Source organism: Seriola aureovittata, chromosome 11, assembly GCF_021018895.1.
Source record: "Seriola aureovittata isolate HTS-2021-v1 ecotype China chromosome 11, ASM2101889v1, whole genome shotgun sequence".
Classification (NCBI taxonomy): domain Eukaryota; kingdom Metazoa; phylum Chordata; class Actinopteri; order Carangiformes; family Carangidae; genus Seriola; species Seriola aureovittata.
In genome coordinates, this window is record NC_079374.1 from 17,793,385 (window position 1) to 17,814,365 (window position 20,981).

The 20,981-nt window shown below is 39.6% G+C and overlaps 2 protein-coding genes across 2 annotated transcripts; one reads left to right on the forward strand and one right to left on the reverse strand.

The window, feature by feature from the left end:
- Nucleotides 1-738: 738 nt before the first annotated feature.
- Nucleotides 739-6,751, reverse strand: sowahca (sosondowah ankyrin repeat domain family Ca). The gene is made up of 4 exons (XM_056389293.1): nucleotides 5,740-6,751; nucleotides 4,851-5,218; nucleotides 3,600-3,989; nucleotides 739-3,236 (listed from the first exon to the last, which is right to left on the reverse strand). The coding sequence occupies exons 1-4, from the start codon at nucleotides 6,086-6,088 to the stop codon at nucleotides 2,769-2,771; spliced, it is 1,575 nt and encodes a 524-aa protein (XP_056245268.1). The 5' UTR covers nucleotides 6,089-6,751; the 3' UTR covers nucleotides 739-2,768.
- Nucleotides 6,752-7,171: 420 nt separating this feature from the next.
- Nucleotides 7,172-17,526, forward strand: septin10 (septin 10). The gene is made up of 10 exons (XM_056389294.1): nucleotides 7,172-7,314; nucleotides 8,419-8,533; nucleotides 8,958-9,153; nucleotides 9,352-9,538; nucleotides 11,914-12,075; nucleotides 12,523-12,619; nucleotides 12,993-13,161; nucleotides 13,311-13,443; nucleotides 13,898-14,076; nucleotides 15,359-17,526. The coding sequence occupies exons 1-10, from the start codon at nucleotides 7,285-7,287 to the stop codon at nucleotides 15,372-15,374; spliced, it is 1,284 nt and encodes a 427-aa protein (XP_056245269.1). The 5' UTR covers nucleotides 7,172-7,284; the 3' UTR covers nucleotides 15,375-17,526.
- Nucleotides 17,527-20,981: the final 3,455 nt, after the last annotated feature.

Consider the following 20,981-nt stretch of genomic DNA (forward strand, 5'->3'; position numbering starts at 1 on the left):
TTCTTATCCCAGTGACTGGATAACATGCTAAACTACATGGCTAATAGAAAAAGAAAATAATCAAAACTACTTGTCCTATGTCACCTCTTATCATGAGCAATATACAAATAAAACTTGGAAAAACTGATGTCTGCACTTGAAATTGTTCTGAACTTGCATTGCATGTTACATTTTATATCCTAACCCTAACACTTTGACCCAAACCAGACCAGTGTAGACTCAATCACACAATCTTTAAAGGATGTTTGTCCTTTTAACAATAGAAGTGCACATACACAGACACACACACAAACACACACACACACACACACACACACACACATACACATACACACACACACACACACAACACAACAGGTGCAGTATGAGGACTGGCTGTGAATATATCAGGTCCAGTGTTACACAGGCAGCTTGCGGACACGAAGCAGTGGACATGCTGTAAATGCTGGATTAAAGCTGGCACAGAGGGTCATCAGATCATCAATTATTCAGCACCACCAGACAAGGACAATCCCTTGGTGTCAGCAGGAATGACAGATGAAATAGCGTGCTTCATTTGGGGCGTTAGTGCATTCTGGTTGGATGCCACACCAGAATTCATGATGTTTGATTTGCTATTCTGACATTAAAATGATCATTTATAAATAGTGAATATCACCCCCCTCCCCTCCCCCCCAAAAAACTTATGTCTACTAACTGAGCACTGGCTTGAACATTTGAACTGAAGAGACTACTGACTCTAGTTTTATCCAAATAATTATTGCTTTATCATATCCAGGGATGAGAATGAAGAGAAAAATGGCAGTGACAACAGTGTTTTCACACCACATAACAACTTCACAGTATTTCACAAAGAAGACAGACACAATGTCTTATAGACTTAAAAATTAACAGTGCACAGTATTTACATTTCCCATATTCATGCAGATGAAAAAGTGATGTCAAAGTACATCTGTATAATAAATTTCTACATCAAAATGCATCAACCACACAATTACATGAAGCCCTATGATTTGAGTACAAATGTTACAAAAGGGAACATTCATGAAATCTAGGATGTGTCATTGAGTAAGTAAGGTTCACATATTTGGGAAAACAGTCAAAAAGTCATGTGCTCCTCAGCTACATACAGCATATTCTGGTCTAGACTCTTCAATATTCACAGATGAAACAGACATAGTTAAAGAGCAAGTGATTGTGTACATGCAAAGTTAGATCTACACATGGACAGTATAGACCTTATATTCAATATCATATGATGCAGTTTGTTTGATTGCATATTTACTGTAAAACTGATCAGTGCCATGTTGGGTGTCAACGTCAATGGTTGTCTAGACCTGGACCAATTCTCATTTACATTATGTATCTATTGTCTGGGAATTATTAAACTGTAAATCCTGCATGAAATGGTGAATCTGTACCATTATTCAGAATAATTTTTGGAATGAAATTAGTCAAATATATAGAATTAAATATCTGAAAACACTGTGAAACACAGCAACTGACCTTCAGAGACTCATACCACTTAAACTCCCCCACAAAGAAGAAATGTAACAATAAGTAAACAAGACTCCGTGGATCTGAGGTACATTATGGTCAGTAGAAAAAGGTATATAAACATTGTCAGCTTTCCCTGTGCTTCCACCCTTTGAAACAGTGATAGTGATCAGTCCTTATATAGCTAATTGGATCCAGGTAAAGCCATGGTAGCTTGGAAATATTCATCAGTGTAACCAGCTAACTCTTGACAACTATTGATCAACATAGGTGAAAAGTTATAGAAAAATTTAATTGTCTCATTTATACTTTTATATATGCAGTAGATTACATACATACATCTAGATTTGTAACAATTTGGTTGCCCACTTAAATTGTGTATACAATATTAATATGTAAATGTGAACTGGGACCAAAAACAGCTGTCGTGGTTTCCTCCCTTTATCATCAACCATCGTCAAAGTGACAAGTGCAAACATGATGACTGTACATGGTTGTTTAAACAGACAAGAATTCAGTGGTTACAGCACTTTGAATAAGAAAATCTGCTACTTGAAAATAAAAAAAAGGACTCATTCACATTACAGAAATATACTAAAAAAATTCAGCACCAACCAATCACAGGAGGTTGAAATATAGAAAATAAGTTCTAGAAATATATTAATTTACTCTGCAAAAACATGATTGTGTTGAATGAAACCAAGTGCTATTTTGAATCCCTTGCCACTGTGAGTGAAAACTAAAGTGAAAACCAAATACAATCCTTCCTGTTGCTTTTGCATTTGTGTGAACATTGCTCTAGTGTAAGGTCTTAAACTAAAAAAAACTGGTGTGATACTTGCTAACTGCTACCTACAGAGCCTAAAAAATATAGAAAAAACCCATTAACACAAAAATCAAGTTCAAAATGAATTCAAAGAGCAGTAGATCAGATTTCAATCAATGAACTGTCGCAGCAAAAAAATGAAATAAAATAAAAAATCTACATGAACAGTGTCCTCCAGTTAGTAGTCAACATAAGCTTAACAACTGCAAAAGGAACAAAAATAAGTTATAATATTTTTATAAAAACATATTTGTGGTTATTTATTGAAAATTCTATAATAATAAAACTTTAAAAACAGCTTGATACTATATATTAGGATGTGTACTATTCATTTTGGTCACAAAAATGTCTGACCTGTCAGCTTATGAAGGTGAGTAAACTTTATCCTGTAAAACATGTCAAACTGGTTTAAATATCTATGTCGCTGGTTCACACGGATGTAAATTCATCCAAACAGGTTGGACAGCGGTCGGGTTCGGAGAGGACTGCTGGGGAGCTCTTCTCCTCTTCCCACCTCCCCCGTGTCTCGAAAGGAGGCGCTGTGGATGATCTGGGCTCGGTGGCGCCCTCTGTGAAGCCGGGCGTTCAGCCGGCTCAGAGACGACTTCCTCTGCATTCCCCCTTTGGTCTTCCCAGTCCCGACTGCCTCCTCTGCTGCTTCAGCTGGTGGATTCAGCAGCCGCAATGGATTCAGATTGCCCTGGAGGACTCTAGGAAACCTCCAGCCACGTCCTCCTCCGCCACTGCTGCCATTAGTGTTTTCGCTGTCTGACTCGGCACACGGTGAGGTGACCACTCCTTCCTCCTGCAGGTCAGCGGCCAGTGGTGGGGAAAGGTACTGGAAGGCTCGCCTCCCGCTGTAGTCTCGAGCCTCGGGGTCTGCCTCCCAGTCTGACAGCAATACACGAACCACCTGTCAATCACATACGAGGAAAATTCAGAGAGAGACACGATGCATCCCAAGACATCCCCATGTCTTAGCGTAGGGAAGACTTTTATGTTGTCAGATTGCTACCTTCATTATTAGACCTATTTACAATGGGCTGTGTTTGGGATTAAGTTAATAGCAAGTGAAAAAAGTGAAAAAAAAAGAAACAACAGGTGATATAAATTAAGTTAGTTCTTTCTTTCCATGGATCATCTCCCATGTTTTGAAGAAGACCCTCCAATGATTCTAGCTGGAGCAGACAGAGTGAGTGTGTTATCTGCTGCATCACTGAGCATATGTAACACATTACACCCCACCATCACCACCAGCAGCATCGAAGCAACCCACCTGTGTGTGTCCATGCATGGCTGCCAGGTGTAGCGGTGTGTATCCAGCACTTGATCTCACGTTTACATTCACAGGTATAGCATTCTCTTTGGCAAAGGCCAGCAGCTGGGAGAGCAGCTCAGCTTTGCCCTGCTTGGCCGCCCAGTGGAGGCAGGTAAAGCCGGTCACAAAGTCTCTCTTGGCCACTAGGCTGGGTTCGACAGATAGCAGGGGCTGCAGGCTTTCCCATAGGCCATCTGAGGCGCACAGCATCCACTCGTGCTCTAGTGGGTCCAGGGTCACTGAGGCACAGTCTTCATCAGTGGCTGATGAGAGAAGTGATGCCGAATCGCCATCACTCCTAACTGAGTCCCGGAGGCGTGAGCCACGATTGATCAGAGACCTCCGGACCTGCAAAAGGAAGAACATGGGAGAGAAAGAGGAGTACACTTTACATCAATGGTTTTGTATTTCACCAGATAATACAGTAGCTCTTTATCATGCTCTTCACGGGTTCTTAGTTGCACCATAAATAACAGTTTCAAAAGACAAGATAAACAAAAGTAGGCCTGATATCAGGGCACTGACCACTATTGTTCATCACAGTAAAGCATTTAACTGGAGTAAATTGTATAAAGACATCTTTGAGAATCAACAAATCACATAGTCAGTTTTGTCGGTTGTTGCCTTCTGATGATCATCAAAAGAAGCTTATAGGTCAACCTGCTCCAGAGTTACGGCAAACTGTGTTACATCACTGAGTCAAATCACCCAGTTACATAAGATAGATAACTGTTGCTGTGGAATTACTTGTCATGCATATTGCATTTGTGATCACACCCCAATTGGTGATTTATTTTCTATCAGCTTTCAAAGTTCTGTGTTTGGGCCATGCTGCCACAGTAGCAAAGGCAGAGGAACCTGCTCAGTTTCATCTATGAACAGCTGTGTGCCATTCAGGTTTTTGGTGCACACCCAGAGGTGAAACACCTGCCATGACATCACAGCTTTAGGTGTTGCCAAAAGTATAACATGGTTCAAAGTTTGAAACAATCAAAGCAGTGCTGCAGCATTTTTCTGTTACATCTGAATCAGTCAGTTTTTAGAGGTTGAAGCCGATAAACAGATGTTTTTACAAGCTTAGACTGTTACTTGTTCTAACTGCTATGCCCTGTAGAGAGCTTTGTAAAGTTGACATACAAATAAATTGTGACTTAACAATAATAATCTACTTAGAAGCTTTTGTCATGCTAGAGGAACGTGGTATCCTACCTGAGGAGAACTACTCATCATCAGCTCTATGAAGTTCCTGCGACTTCCCTTGGGCGTGTTGATATCTCCAACAGGGTCCAGCCCTTCCAAGGCGCTGTCTTCAGATAGGCAGCTGGTCAGCATGGCACGCTGGGAACCTTTGGACACTCTACGTGCCCCTCTCACCTGCCAACCAGGGTGAGCCTGGTCCACATCTTGCATCCCAATAACTGGGGCTGACTCTCGCCTCCTCCTGTCCCTCAGCTTCACCTCTCCACCAGAAGTAGGTGTCCCTGTGTTGGCCTTATTCTGGGAGGGGGTTGCAGGTTGCCCATTGCCATTTGACTGCTTGTCATTGTCCAGGTCTGCACAAGGTTGGCTGGGTACTCCTGTGAAACCATTGAACATGTTTTTGTCATTGTCACTCAGCTCTGATACTGTAAGATGTGGTTGTTGATTACATGTACATGTAGAATTGAACAGGTTGTTGCATAATATGAACTCAAACTCCATTATATCTTGCACAGGTAAAGTAAAATCTTGTTAATGATCTTAATCATCTCTGGTCATTATTGTTATCATGAATTGTTATGTTTTACCGCATCTTTGACATTAAAGAGGCCACAATTAGAGGGCATAATGATAGGAGTTTGGCAGCTTTAGTCTAAACATATACAGAACAATGGCCCAACCTTGGTACTTGATATTGTTCATCATCTGGTGAGGAGACAGTACAACCTCACCAAATTAGTAAATAACTAGACATACAGTAACAAAAATATAAATATAACCTTGGTTAAATGTGTAAAGACGAGCTGTAATCAATTTAGCGGAATACAAACAAAAAAATCACGGACAAAACAAAGGATAATATCGGATAAAATGAACACAAATGGTGCATCTCCCTCACCTGTTTGGTGTCCGTTGTCAGGGTTGCCGTTGACACTGTTGTCCAGTGTCTCCTGGATATTGCCGTTGCACTCTGCTTGATCGTAGCCGTCCGCGTCCGCACGCATCACCGACCCCGCGCTGCCTTCAGTATTCAAACACACAAATTTCACACCGTTTTCCACCTTCACGAAACCCACGTTGTCCACGATGCGTTTCAGCACGTCGAGATCCACCTCTCCCTTCGACTGGTCATTTTCCCCCAGACCTGATAGGAAATGATCGATCAACTCCATCTGTTGGACCCTCCCTCCTCTCTCCATCAGGAACTCCTGCACGGCTTGCTCCGTGCACTGGGACGCCATCATCATCCTTGGACGGCCCAAACACCGCGCAACGATAATCAAGTCGCACAAGGACGTTTCAAAATGACTCCATGTTCATGCTGCTGTCATTCACTGGGGTCGGTGACAACGGATGACAGCATCTTCTTCTCCGGCCTCCTCCTCTTCTCCATGGGGAAGATCTGTGTCGGGCTCCGGCAGATAGGGGTCGCACGTCGCTGAAACAACTGAGCAAACCGCTCACCACTGCAAAATTCATGTGGCGTTCCCGTGCTCCTCGTAAACTCGAACTTTCAATAACTCGAAAAATGGACCATGTAGTAAAAGTACAGATTTTTGGAGAAAAGTGTGGGTTTATTTAAAGTCGATTTAGCCATGATGGCGTAAGAATGATTTGGAAATATACTTAGGACCAGTATTAAATAACAAACTGATTTTGATTTGTAATAGAACACGTTGATAATCTGTTTTAACAAGACAAACCATGGTAATCTTGTTGGTCAACGGCATAGACTGTATACAGTAAACAGATACACAACAAATGGAAGTCCATGGAAGCTTAATTAAATGAGTGAAAAGTTACAATTGTTTATCGTACACAGAATGATGTAAAGACAGTAACTAGCCTGGTAAAATTAATGTTTTATCCTAAAACCTGAGTTAGCTTTGGATTTCTTTCTTTCAAAACTAACCGAGCAGACAAAATAAAGTACTTTTCAAAAGAGTCTCATAATTCTTGTTTTTAAGGTCAAAACTCAAGTTTGACAGCATCATCATCAGGAGTAACTGCATAGTTTTAATGATTTTGGATTTACAATTTTTTCTGACAGTCCGCAACATACCATGGAAGCGACTGGGAAAATTAAGTTGCGCCGTACCATTATGCAAAGAAGGGGGGTGATATGTATTAATACAGTAAATTAATATTATTTAACTGCAGTTTCCTAAAGTTGTAGCATATTTTGCTCCATGAAAATGATATATGTTTGAATCCCCTCACAGTTTGTCTAATTTTTGCAGAATGTTAGTTTTAAAGCAAATGTACAAACTAAATACCTCACCTAATTCCTACGTTGTTGTGGGTGGTGTAGTCTGTCCAGTTGTCGACGGTAGACGCTGTGAGGCGGTCCTGACCAAGATTCTAAAAAAAGCTGTCAGTCATTAGTTAGTTTTGTTGTATTTTTTGTAAAACTATTTGGGGATATTAAATTCTGTCTAAAACTATGGCTTCTTCGGATGTTGCTCGGCAGCCGGTTAGTATTTTCCTTCCTTGTGGTTGACAAATGACAGTTTTCTTGACAGTTGAGCAGGGAGTGTCCAGGGCTACCATTATGTTAGCTCCCGCTAGCCTGATGACTAGTTTCTGTCTTTCAAGTTACTTTTTTAGTTTAGTTTCGTTTAGTTTAAATTTGGCAGCGACGTCGACATATATTCAGAATATCATGCGGGTCTTTTCGGCTTTAATTTAAAACTTTTAAGGAGGGATTCCGTATTACAACTTCAATCAAAATACACCCACGGGGGGCACTAGCTGGCTAACTTAACCATTCAGCAGTCAAAAGTTTCTGAAAATAGTTGTGTGCCGCACGGTTGAAGACTCGTGTGCTACATTTACCGACACAGAAATTGGCAAAAATGTAGCTAGTTCATGTAATAGGAGTAACCTTTGTAGGTAACGTTAGCTAGCTAACTTAGTGGCTAGCTCGATAAGTACCACAAAATCGCTACATTTTTGAATGAAAGTTGGTGGCCACTGACGTTGCTGATACTTGTGTGATCGTTAATCGTTTCACACATAATCATCATAGAGTAAAATGATCGTATGTTGGAGGTCTATCATGAGGAATATCATACCAGGCTCTACTCTGGATCTTTGATTAGTTCAGATCGGAGCAGGTCAGAGGAGGACAACGGAAGAGCACAGTTTAGGAAGATTGGTTCATGGTAGTGTTTTCCCATGTTTCTGTCTGATTGGGTGAGATACTGAGCCACTTGTAAATAAAATACTTCAAAATCACAAAGCCATTTTAATTCTAAGAAAGTTAGATATACTAAAAAAAAATGTATTGAGCAGTAATTGTGTAGGAATATTTTTATTATCTGTCTTAATATGGATTAGTGTGCATCCCTACAACAAAATCTCAATGTATTAAAGTGATATGTCAGTTTCTCTTACAATTTCCCCTACAATAATACTCATTGGATGTACGTGAACAAATTATAAAAGTTTATCATTTTTTTTATTTGTTGCTAAAATGATCCCACCTCCCTGGGATAATCCTTTTTCTTATTTTGTGAAGAAAAAATTCTTTAGGCTCTTGAGGATGATCTGTTTGTTTGTGTGATTTCTTCTTCAGGATAAAGGAGTCCGGCCCCTGTCCTTGGCAGGCCATGTGGGGTTTGACAGCCTTCCAGATCAGCTTGTCAACAAGTCCATCTGCCAGGGCTTCTGCTTTAATATTCTCTGCATTGGTACATACACATTATACACACTGTTACTTATATTGTCACATTCTGAGGATGTCACTACCAATGTCATGGGTGCATGTAATTGCTTAGGTCCGTCTGATTTTAAAGCTCCTTTTCTGTTTCCCCTTAGAATACATTCTGGCCATAGTGGCAATGATTGATAACTTAGTATCCATCTGGTTAATGTGGCTTTGTGTTAGTCATTGACATGAGGTCATAGCAGCAGTGCTGTGATAAGGAGGATACTGGTTCAAATCTCTCAGCCAGCTGGTAAAATGGTTTGGGTGTTCAGACATCCCTCACTTAGCAAAGGAGAATTTTACGGTTATTACATTTCTTAGCATTGTTGATGCTCAGAGTATAGTATTGCATCTCAACTGTGAAGTTTAATAATTAAAAATGGTTTCACATCTCTTTATGGCTGTAGGTGAGACCGGTATCGGCAAGTCTACTCTGATGGACACTCTATTCAATACCAACTTTGAGAACTTTGAGTCATCCCACTTTGAGCCTCAGGTGAAGCTGCGGGCCCAGACCTATGACCTGCAGGAGAGTAACGTCAGATTACGCCTCACTGTGGTCAACACTGTGGGCTTCGGAGACCAAATGAACAAACAAGAGAGGTGGGAGAAGCAGAGTGTGTGGAAGGGGAAGAAGAGTGACAGTCTCAGAGTGTGTTCAAAGAGAGTTTGAGTGTTGACAAGAGTGAATGTGATTAAGAATGAAAGTTTAGGTAAACATCTTATTTTAAATTCACTGCAGTTGTGAACTAATCTTTGTTTACTCACATCACTGATCAGCCTTATATGTCTCTTCTGTAGCTATCAGCCGGTGGTGGACTACATTGACAGGCAATTTGAGAGTTATCTGCAGGAGGAGCTAAAAATCAAGCGGTCTCTTCACAACTACCATGACTCGCGAGTCCACGCCTGCCTTTACTTCATCTCCCCCTCAGGTCATTCACTCAAATCTCTGGACCTGGTCACCATGAAGAAACTAGACAGCAAGGTAGGCAAATGATCACTGTGTATGTGCGCTAAAGAGTCAGACCAGTGTTGTATAATACATCAAGTGGATTTTTAATATTCACTTTGATGTAGGATTTCTGAAGCAACATTTTGAGAGGAACTTTGTATCCCAGATAAGGATGGACAGGAATTTTTTTGAATTCTAAGAGGAATATCTAGAAATTGGACAAATGGCTCATTTTAATGGAGTAACCAAGAATATACTGTGCAAGTTGTTTCACACATTAATTATATTAGTTTAAGAATTAAGTTTAATGGGTTATTCTTGAGCTAGAAAACAGCAATTGACAAGAATGATTGTATCAAAAGATCTACAACAAGCGAGTAAGTGGACTTTGAGTGAAAGCTGTTCTGTCAACTGCTGTTTTCAAGGTGAAGGACAAACTGTTTAGCTCATTTATTGATATACAGTATTGTCTCATGGGAGATTATATTCACTGGACATTATATTTACCTTTTTAGGATTAGTTGCTGAAACTGTTGCTGCGTAACACTCCCTTGTGAACTCATTAAATCAAATGAGCTGTCGATCGAGATTCCAGAACATATGAGTCATCGCTGTTTGGCATGTTGACTTACATTCAGTGTCACATGCTTTTGTTTCATTGTGGGAAATTAGAAGGGCACTAAGGTGAATGTGAGCATTACATGAAAAATTGATTATAAAGTGATGTGTATGTGCAGCGGGAGGTTCTGGATATGGGCATATGCTGTAGTTGTTTCTAGACTTTCCTGTGTTTTTTTTTGTCTGACTGTTGGGAGTGGTTCACTATCCAACTGGCTAAAACCCCTCCCACAGCTCTTGAAGTGGTCAGAAACTTTCCCATGCTCTCTGTGTGCAGTGACTTCGTGTTTCTTTGTGTGTTTGTGTGATTTCACTGCTTTGGAGTGTCAGTAGCCCCGGATTTGCGTGTGAATGGAGTAGAAAAAGCAGTGGAATGCTGTAATCACTTCACGCACACACACTCGAGTTGTCCTTTTGTGTCACTGTACGGATACAAACAGAAAGAGCCATTTGTTGAATGTGCAGGACTGACAGAAAGACAGTCCATCACTCAGACAGCTGTTGGAACAGATCTCCTAGCATTGTTTTGTTTTCCCTGCTGGGATCAGTGTGTATTCTGTATGTGTGTACGGGTGTGTGGTCTGGCCCAGAAGCTTGTGTAGTGACAGCAGCTCATTCCAGGCCTCTATCTCTGGTACAACAAGACGACGGACAGACAGGAATGTGGGATGACCTGGACAGCAGAGAGGGCTACTGGGCCAGAAATAACATCAGTAGATTTGATTTATATAACACATCTAAAAGCAGTTCTTAAAAAAGAATTTTACATAAAGAAATAGAAACAAATACTGCTGGAATAGTCAAAGTTTTTTGTTGAATTGCTCTGATGTTTGTATTTTGCCAGAGTCAGACCAAATCAATGCTTCTGCATGTATTGCTATGATACGTTGGTCAGTGAGATTAGCTTGTTTTAGCCCAGTTACTAGTTAAGTTTAGGGAAGTTAACCCTACCAACAAACTGTTATATAAAAAAACTGCCTTCAAATGAACAATAAGTACAATGACAACACCACGGTGGCTATATTGACATTGGTATTGATGAATTAGTGGCTATGATTTATCATAATCAATGGAAAAGATGCTCTACTGTATCTATAGCCCCTTTTTATAGAGTCTGTTCAAGACAGGAATGTAGCGCCTTTATTCCGCCTCACTGTTCTGTATAAAAGGTACAAACATGGAATGGGAGGACACTCTTGTTAAGCCTATAATGCGGCAGTGGGGGTCGTCACAGAGCTGAATCAACATCTGTGTAAAATGGAGACATTCAGACGCTTGTGTTACAAATCACACCTCTGTGTCCAGAACAACGGCATACTATCTAAAATCACACCCTGGGGCAGCAATATGCTGGCTTTGTTTGGTTCAGTGTAAAAAGGTAAAGCCGGCATTATGAGGGGTCCATTTAACAGCAATATGTAGGATCTCTGTTTAAAAGGTGCTTATGATGAGAACTTAATTGCAATAAAGTGAAAATTCTCTTTAACATACAAGGAGGAGGCTCTGTGGTTTCTTTGTTTTACCCTTTGCTACTATTTTAAGCAGAGTGAATCATTTAAACCCTAACTGTAGAATTAAAATAGTGACCTTGGTGCTCCCCTGAGTTCTTAAGCTGTAATACTTTGTGTCACCTCTTCTTAATTTTTGTAGCCAGAACATTTAGCCATTTAATTATAACAATTATTATAAGTTACAGTGTTATATTTTTTTTCTGAAGCCTAAATATTTGTAGTAAATAATAGCTGAGGAAGACAAATGGGTTAATGGTTGTGTGTCCTATCTTGATGTAGGTGAACATCATCCCAGTGATTGCCAAAGCTGACACCATCAGTAAGAGTGAGCTGCATAAGTTCAAGATCAAAATCATGAGTGAGCTGGTCAGCAACGGTGTCCAAATCTACCAGTTCCCCCTGGATGATGAGACCGTGGCCAAAGTCAACACTACTATGAACGTAAGAGAACACGCGTGTGTGTGTGTGTGTGTGTGTGTGTGTGTGTGTGTGTGTGTGTGTGTGTGTGTGTGTGTACACACACACACGCACACATACATACACACTTGACGGCAAGTGCCATAGTGTCTCCCACAGTTTTCTCACCAAGGTCTGTCGGTGTGCAGTTGTCTTTATTTTCACATATAGTTCAGTTGCAGAACTGAACTTGAATTTCTATGTAGCATCAGCAATGTACATAAACATAATACAGATACACTGTAGGTGTGGGCATTTGTGCTTGGGTGAGGAAGAATTGCTGTGGGAGTTGGTATAAAGGACAGTTGTGACTTAATAAGTATATAAAGTTACATATTATACCTAACACCAGTCATTTTTTGCAGTGGTATGAATCTCACTATGTGATATATTTTCTCACAGTCAAATTTCATACTGTGTTTGGTTTTGTAGGGTCATTTGCCATTTGCTGTAGTCGGTAGCACAGAGGAAGTCTGCGTTGGCAATAAGATGGTTAAGGCTCGTCAGTATCCCTGGGGTGTTGTACAAGGTAAGATGGATCACTGTGTGTTTCTATACAACTTGGCTAGCATTACCAAAAATCCTGCTGTTAATTGATATAGTGGACATCTATTATCCCCTCAGAACATTTTTTACCCTTACAAGAAAGAGCTCCACACAGTGTGATTTAATTTTGAAATCAGCACATTCCTGTTCACTGGGCTTACTGTGTAAAAACCTAATTTGTCCTACTTTAAGCAGCTGCCAGCCTGCAGTAAAATTTGTCATCACTGTCTGTTTTAGTGTCCCATCCTGGTTTTAATGCTGTTTTAAAGGCTTTTCTAGCCTGACATAAAAAGATCCCTCAGCGTATACGGGTAACCCTGTAACTTGTCTAATGTTCTATTTGATGTGTGTGTCAGTGGAGAATGAGAATCACTGCGACTTTGTGAAGCTGAGAGAGATGCTGATTTGTGTAAACATGGAGGACCTGAGAGAGCAGACACACACTCGCCACTATGAGCTGTACAGACGCTGCAAACTGGAGGAAATGGGATTCAAAGACACAGACCCAGAGTGCAAACCTGTCAGGTGAGCTGTTAACCACAAACACCTGCATCTATGCAAAGAAAAATGTACAACTGACATGATTGACAATTGTCCTGTATACATATTTATATATGTGTGTGTGTGTGTGTGTGTGTGTGTGTGTGTGTGTGTGTGTGTGTGTGTGTGTGTAGTTTGCAGCAGACTTATGAGGCCAAGCGTCAGGAGTTCCTTGTGGAGCTGCAGAAGAGAGAGGATGAAATGAGGCAGATGTTTGTGCAGAGGGTGAAGGAGAAGGAGGCCGAGCTGAAGGAGGCTGAGAGAGAGGTACGTAGACATGCCAGATGTGTATCCACCCATGAGGTATGAATTGCTGAATTGATTTTCTCAAACTGATAAAATATTGGAAACTATGAATCAGTTAACTTACATTTAGCAAAATCTCTTCTGTGTTAGCCCTGTGTAATGAACTCTATTTAATTCCCACTGAATGTAGTAAATTGAGCTCAATTTATTTTTGAATATATTCAACGTGCATGATTTTACCAACATTTGGTTTTTTAAAGTTGTTTTTACTCATCTCTAGTATTTCAGTAAATCGATATTACAACAATATTTCCGCTCCAAGAAACAAAACCTTTTTTTTTTTTTTTTTTGGCATTTCACATGAAATTTGGATTTGGCGTAAGAGAGCAATCACATTATGATACTGAAATGAAATGGTAATTAGTTCTCCTTGATATTATCTTAATCATGTTCCCTGTCACTGTGTGGTTTTCAGCTGCAGAGCCGTTTTGAGCAGCTGAAGCGCCTCCACGCAGATGAGAAAGCTGCTTTGGAGGAAAAGAAGAGACTCCTGGACGAGGACCAGAGTTCCTTCAGTAAGAGACGAGCTGCTGCTCAGCTCCTGCAGGCCCAGAGTCTCACCGCCAACGGCAAAAAGGACAAGGACCGCAAGAAGTAAGAGGCTTCTCTGAAAGCTGATGCTTGTATTTTATGAAAATGTTTAGGATTCAGGATCCAATAACACTTCTGTTGATTGCAATGGTGAAATCAAACTTTCTGAGTCATTACTTGTGCACATATTGCCACTTGCTGGAAAGACTAATGTAGGGCAACATACTTAATGACGAGTGGTGGGTTTGATTACACTTGTGGTAACTGTATGCTACTTGTGGTATTTGTTCTTTTTTTTTTGTTGCATTGTTTCAGACTTCATCAGATATTGATTGTGATTGTGATTGTTTTTCTAGTTTTTGACAGTAAAAACAAGAACAGAAGAATAAAATAAGAATGATATGTAGGGCTGCTTGATTATGGCAAAAATCATAATCATGATTATTTTGATCAATATTGAGATCACGATTATTCAGCACGATTTCTCATTGACTTAGGAAAAAAACGGGGAAAAAAATGATTTCAAAACAAAAAGCACTGTGTCGATGTGGTTATTCCCATTATACACAATATAAGTAAAAAATATCTGAGCATGATACCCACCACCAACACCGATCTGAAACTGAATTTCTAAAGGACAGTTCAGATGATACTCTGTCCATTTCAGACTGAATTTAAGAACACACCCAGAACAATCAGCTGGATGATGGTCAGTTTCATCATTAACCCATGTTGGTATAATGTGTGTGGGCTCCAGGCTGTAGCGTACAAAACACACCTGCACACGGTGCTCCAAGGTGTGTGAGAGCGCTGCCCCGCCCCTCACACACAGGGTCAGAGAGAGAGAGATGCAGATGAACTTCTGTGTGGAGAAAAGCAAAAATGCATCATAGATGAATGTCTTCATCAGAAACAAAGTTGGTGAATGTGAAAGAGAACTTTTATGTTGCAACAAAAAATACAAAATCTATTTTCCTAATTCCTTCAGTACTGAGAGTGGACCTGATAACGTCGGATGGTTTTTGTAGGGAGGCTGAAATTTGTTGTGAAACTGAAAGCGCACAATAATCGTTTTCTCTTGATTATCTTGTTTTTATAATCGTTGGAGGCCAAAATCGTAATCGAAAATAAGATTTGATTAATTGCACAGCCCTAATGATATGTAGGACTGCATAATGAAATGGAAGAAAGGCCACATAGGCTAAAGATGTAAGAGGAAGATAAAGGTGCTTGTGGTGTCTGTCAAATTCAACAATATAATGTGCAGTATGTTTTTTTTTTTATGCTGTAAAATTGATTCTCAACTCACTGATGTACATCTGTCTCTCCTTGTTCTCTCTTTTAGTTCTGGCTTTATGTGAAGACTCTGAAGTACACTCCATTATGACCAGTATAACCAGTGGCATTCTGTCCACATCTTTTCCAGCCCTTTGTGGCCAGTCTCAAACACTAACCAGGAAAACCCCACACAAACCAGCAGTGTGTGCAAGTGTGAGTTTGATTATGTGCCAAAGTTTAATGACTGTACCCAAGAACCCTGTGTACACTTTCCTCAATTGTATTTTTAATCTCCTTTGTGGGTTTTATACCTCTTTGTGTAATATTTTATATTTATCCTTTCATTTTTATATAAAACATTTATTTTTCATATACCTCCCTTTTTTTGCTCAGACTGAGGATACCTCAGTGGATTGATCCTCACCACCTCCACACTAGAAGCTGTACACAGACATGGATAGGTACCAATAATACAGTTAATCAGTCACATTTTATGTCTGCCAAATCTTTACTGTATCATGAGGGACTCCTCCTTTTATAATGAAGCAAACTAGTCTTGTGACCTTCCAAATAATCTGTACCATACAGTAAATTATTATACCGCCCCTTTCAGACATGCATTTCCTGGAGTAAGATTGCCAGCAGTTTTACATGTTTGTCTCAAAGTTTGAATTCTGCAAATGCCCAAGTCTCTTTCAAAAAAAGGTGCAATGGCAATCTGTCAGTGTAGAACTTGAAATTTGCATAACATGTCCAATGCAGCTCAAGTTGTAATTAAATGCAGAATTCATCTAAAAGATAAAGAGGGTTACATTCTTTTATTTTTAAATCCACAAAGAAAATAAATTCTGTTTAATAATCTACAAATACTGTAAATGAGAGAAGAGATTACTGTCATGTCAAATAAGTAATTTTAAGATACGTTTTCATTTTGTTTTTCTTTTCATGACTTCACAAAAGGAGAACAAAAAAAACACAATAATCATAAGTCCTCCTTTTCTGCTTTCATCCATACCAGCTACTTATACCATGAAAATCCAGCAAGATGCTTAGATACAGCATGTAATTTCAACTATATTTAAAAATAATAATATAGGCAGCAGAATAATAATTGATAAAATAAATGATAAAAATTTATCAGGGGATCTACAGGGTTGGTTACAGTACTGAGAAGTGGGGCCAAGTAGGTCATTAATTAAGCTATAGAGATTAATATTCAACTTCACCTTACTATTTTTCCTTTTAATCGCTGTTCTCCAGCAGTGGTGCAACTGCACTGAGAAGGTATATAGTGTGTGCATTGCAGCATATGCAGAAATGTTTGAAAGGCCAAATATTCAATTAATTTAACAGACATGTAGCTAAATCCAGCAATGTTAGAGAATCCATTTCTGCAAAGGGCTCAAGCGGTATCTGATAATTTCTGAAGCTTGATTTAGCGCATTCTTCAGAGTTGTTATAATTATGGTCACAGGGCATTATAATTCCTTCTCCTTTTTTTTGTGTATTATGTTTTTTTTGGGGTGTATTCTGATTTTTGTTTTTGTCACACCTCCTTGATGCTATAAGCCTTCAATATGAATGCACCAGCTTTACTAAAACCCTGCAGGAGTGACACTGATACTCCTGTTGTTGATTCACTTCTGAACGTTGAACTTCTCCCGTCCAATCACAGGTTTCTAGGGGGGTGAAGCCAAGGCTTGATTTTGGATTAGGTACATGTTACAGCATATATTTATATATCTTGTGTTTTACTTGCTCCCCTATTTTTCCTGCTGACACAAACAGTCTGTCTGAAAAGAGCTGACAAACATGTCAAGTCAGTGTTTGCTGAGGGAGTAAAGGAAGAGGAGGAGGATGCATTTGTGATTATATTTTAAGCAATTTTTTTTATTCACTTCTCCCTGGTGTTTCACACCTCGTAGCCTTTTACAGTACAGAGTAAATCATGACACTGTGTTGCTGGTTTCCAGTACAAGTGTGATATCTGAACCAACATTTACTCACAAATGCTGCCACTTTATATTCACACTAGAGCTTAAGATGTGTTAGTGCCTTACCTGTGTGAAGTTTATACACTATCCACTTGGACATCCAGGGAAACACACCGATGCCTAATGGACTAAAGCCTGTCTGAGACCCATTTGTACTACACTTGTATTTAAGGAATAAACAGTGTTATTTGGGAGCTTTTTTCCTTCTTTCTAAATAAATCTTTGTATTTTTGTCATGATATACTCTTGTCTGTTTGTTGATCTCACAATTTGCTACCAACTGTTGATCAGTCATACACCAGCATGCGTGCAAGACCATCTCTCGAAGATCACTGATGCAAGGAAACATGGGTTCTTTTTTACTTTTGAAGCAACCACATTGAAAACATGGTTTGTAAAACATACACAACTGTAGAATTCAACCCAGAATCCTCTGCTCAGAACACTCCCAATCAAAGTCCTAATGAAGAGAAATCTGTTTCTTTTATGGTGTTCTGTGGACAGCCAGTTAGAGAAGTGACAGGAAATAAAGACAGAGAGAGACACAGGAAATAACACAACAAAGGTCCCCGGCCAGATATGAACTAGGGACATTACCGTTCATGGATGGCGCCTTAATGCCAAGGTCAACGGGGCGTCCCGGGAACTTGTTTGCGCTGTGTTCGCTCATTCTCTGTAAGAGAATATACAGAGCAAGGTTGTAAGTTTGGTCTCAACATTGGTAGGGACACAACAACCCTGTCACCCCTCCAAAACAAAGAGGTTGGCTTTTTAATGCCTTCACCCAAACAGGGTGCCCATGTGCAAATGTAATATATGTACATGTCTGGAATTTCCATATGTGAAATATATGTACATATGAAGTAAAATCATATTAATTTAAAGTATAGCCTATATATGTCAAAATTACATGAAAATAGTTTGGACCAATATCACCTACTGACATGTATATCTAGCTAATACAAACATGTATTTAGTATGTCTGTTTATATTATTATATATATGTTACATAAATATGTATCCATCCCAAAGCCTGTCAGTATATGTTCATATTATATATGTCTGTAGCGTAGAAGCTGCCTCTCCTAAAAAGAATAAGGTTTGGCGCCAGACAGGCAAAAGTTAATCGACCTTAAACCTATCAAATGTTTAAATTATTTAAATTAATATTCATATATTAAATAGGTCAGCAACCACAAACAAATATCATCATCATCATCATTTGAAATTAATCATTAATACCGGTCTTTAGAAATCAGTCAGCAACTAAAACAAATATCATCATCATCATCATCTTAAATAAATCATCAATACCGGTTTTCAGAAATCAATTTACAGAAATTAAACAGTTAATTCATAGAAATTTAATTCACTCCGTAATCAGGCTCATAATAATGATAATCAAAGGCTAGCAGTTCAGCTCAGTTTAGGTTGAAAGAGTTCAATTCAGTTCAGTTCAGTTCAGTTCAGTTCAGTTCAGTTCAGTTCAGAGGAGTTCTGTGGGGTGTGGGTGTATGAAAGAATGAAGGCAATTGAATGAATGAATGCAATGGAAGTCAGTGGGGAGTTTGAGGATGAGTGTAAGTGTGTGTGAGCATGTGAGGGGCAGGTGAGTTGGGCAGTCAGCTGGAGAAGCCTGGAGAATGAGGGGTGCAGGGACTTATCTGAAGGAGTGCGGGCTTTGACCCGGACAGAGAGAGGTGTTTCGCTGAGATCAAAACCGGCCTGAGACTGTCGCCTGTTCCCCGGAGCTCAATCCTCTTCTCCTTAAACCGATCCTTTGTTCCTTTCTTTTGTTTTTCTTTTGCCACCTCCAGTTTACTCAGAGTTTTCAGTTCTAGATCCCAGTACTGGTTTCTTTTCCTTCATTTCCTTGTCTCACTTCTCACACTGTTTCTGCTTCAGCCTCCTTTGTTCTCCTTTGTTTGAGCTCCCCCCCTCTCCCAGCTCAGGTGTCTCTGATTTGTAACCTCTCCTCCCTCCTCTTGTGTGTGATGTCACTTCCTACTTACTATCCTGCCCTGCTACATGTCAATATAAAATATAGACATGTATGTTTAGAAATTAATAAGAAATTTTTAAGACAATCCTATATTAACAGAATTTTGAGAAGCATGTTTTAATAAAGTTGCATTTTATTTCATGTATGTAATAAACTTATATCTTGCACCACCGAGCCCCATAAATGAATCATCATATAGTAAGGCATAAAAACATCAAAGCATAGTAAGGCATAAAACAGTCATAGTGTAGTAAGGCATAAAAAGTCATAGTATTGTAAGGTGTAGAAAATTCATAGTGTAGAAAGGCATAAAAATGTAATACTAACCTATACTAAGGCATAAAAACATTGTAGTGCAGTAAGGCATAAAAAGTCATCGTATAATAAGGCATTAGAGTCGCCAGTTATCAACTGAACACATAAACATTGTCCTGACATGTACAGTACACACTAGCTTGCTACTTTGTATACACGTTACCTCAGTTGTGCGCTGAATTATCCAGGCTTCTTCCCTTCATCCTCATTTAATTCAATTAATGTAACACTAATGATTTATTGAGTAACCTGTAAAGTGGAGTTATACACAAAGTTAAAAGTCCCACTCTATGTTAGCACTCTGTCTTTCATGCACAGATGGAATGCTTCTCCATCAAATTACTTGGTATAACTGTTGTATAATAAGGCATAAAAACGTCATAGTATAGTAAGGCACAAAAATGTCATAGTATTCATGGTGACATTTTCATGGGATTTTTTTTTACAGAAATTAAACTCATACTTTGATATATGCAGCATTTTATGTTTACTCCTTCTAGTAACCTGACTGCTAGCCGACAGAAGACAGAAGCCAGGGTCAGCTTGCTAGATAATGCTAGCTAACATGGTTAAATAACATCAGTTGACATTTTTCTGGTGACGTTAATCACCACTGTAATATTCTCACATGATGTGAGCCTTCAGACAGCCCCCGTCCTTTCAGTCAATCAAATGCTAGCATGCCTAAATCGGTTGTCTTGGAGACGTAGTCTCTTGGAGGGCACATCGGAATGATCTAATATGACTTCACTTCAAACATAGTGCGAACGAGTTCACCAAATATTGGGTTGGGCTGTATTGAGTGAGGGCTTTTTTGTTCCAGTATTTTCCTTTTAGAAATCAACATGTGATTTTGTTAATGTTACAGTATACAGTATGAAGTATACATTTGCTGTTTGGTGTGTGTAAAGGCATCTGCATAGTGTTTTCAAATCTCCTGACTAAATTTCGCCACACCCCTGTGATTCATTTTAAAGGAAAATGTCCAATGTAAAGTAATGTGTATTTCTTTCCCTTTATCAGAAGCTAAGAGGACAGAGGATGATCACCCTTTAGAGAAAGATGTAGGAGACAGCAGCCCCTGCCCACCACTTGCTTATTTCACACACATACACAGACACACACACAGACACACACGAACACACACACACACAAACACACACACACACACACACACACACACACACACACACACACACACACACACACACACACACACACACACACAGAGGGACTGCCCTGTATTGACTGGTAGAGGTCTTGTTCCCTGCAGTGTCTTACCCTCCAGCTCTGTTGCCCTTCATGTGACTCAGAGGTGGCCCACAGACAGGTAGACAGACAGGTCTGGCGTAAAGCAGCCGGATGCTGATCCCCCTGCA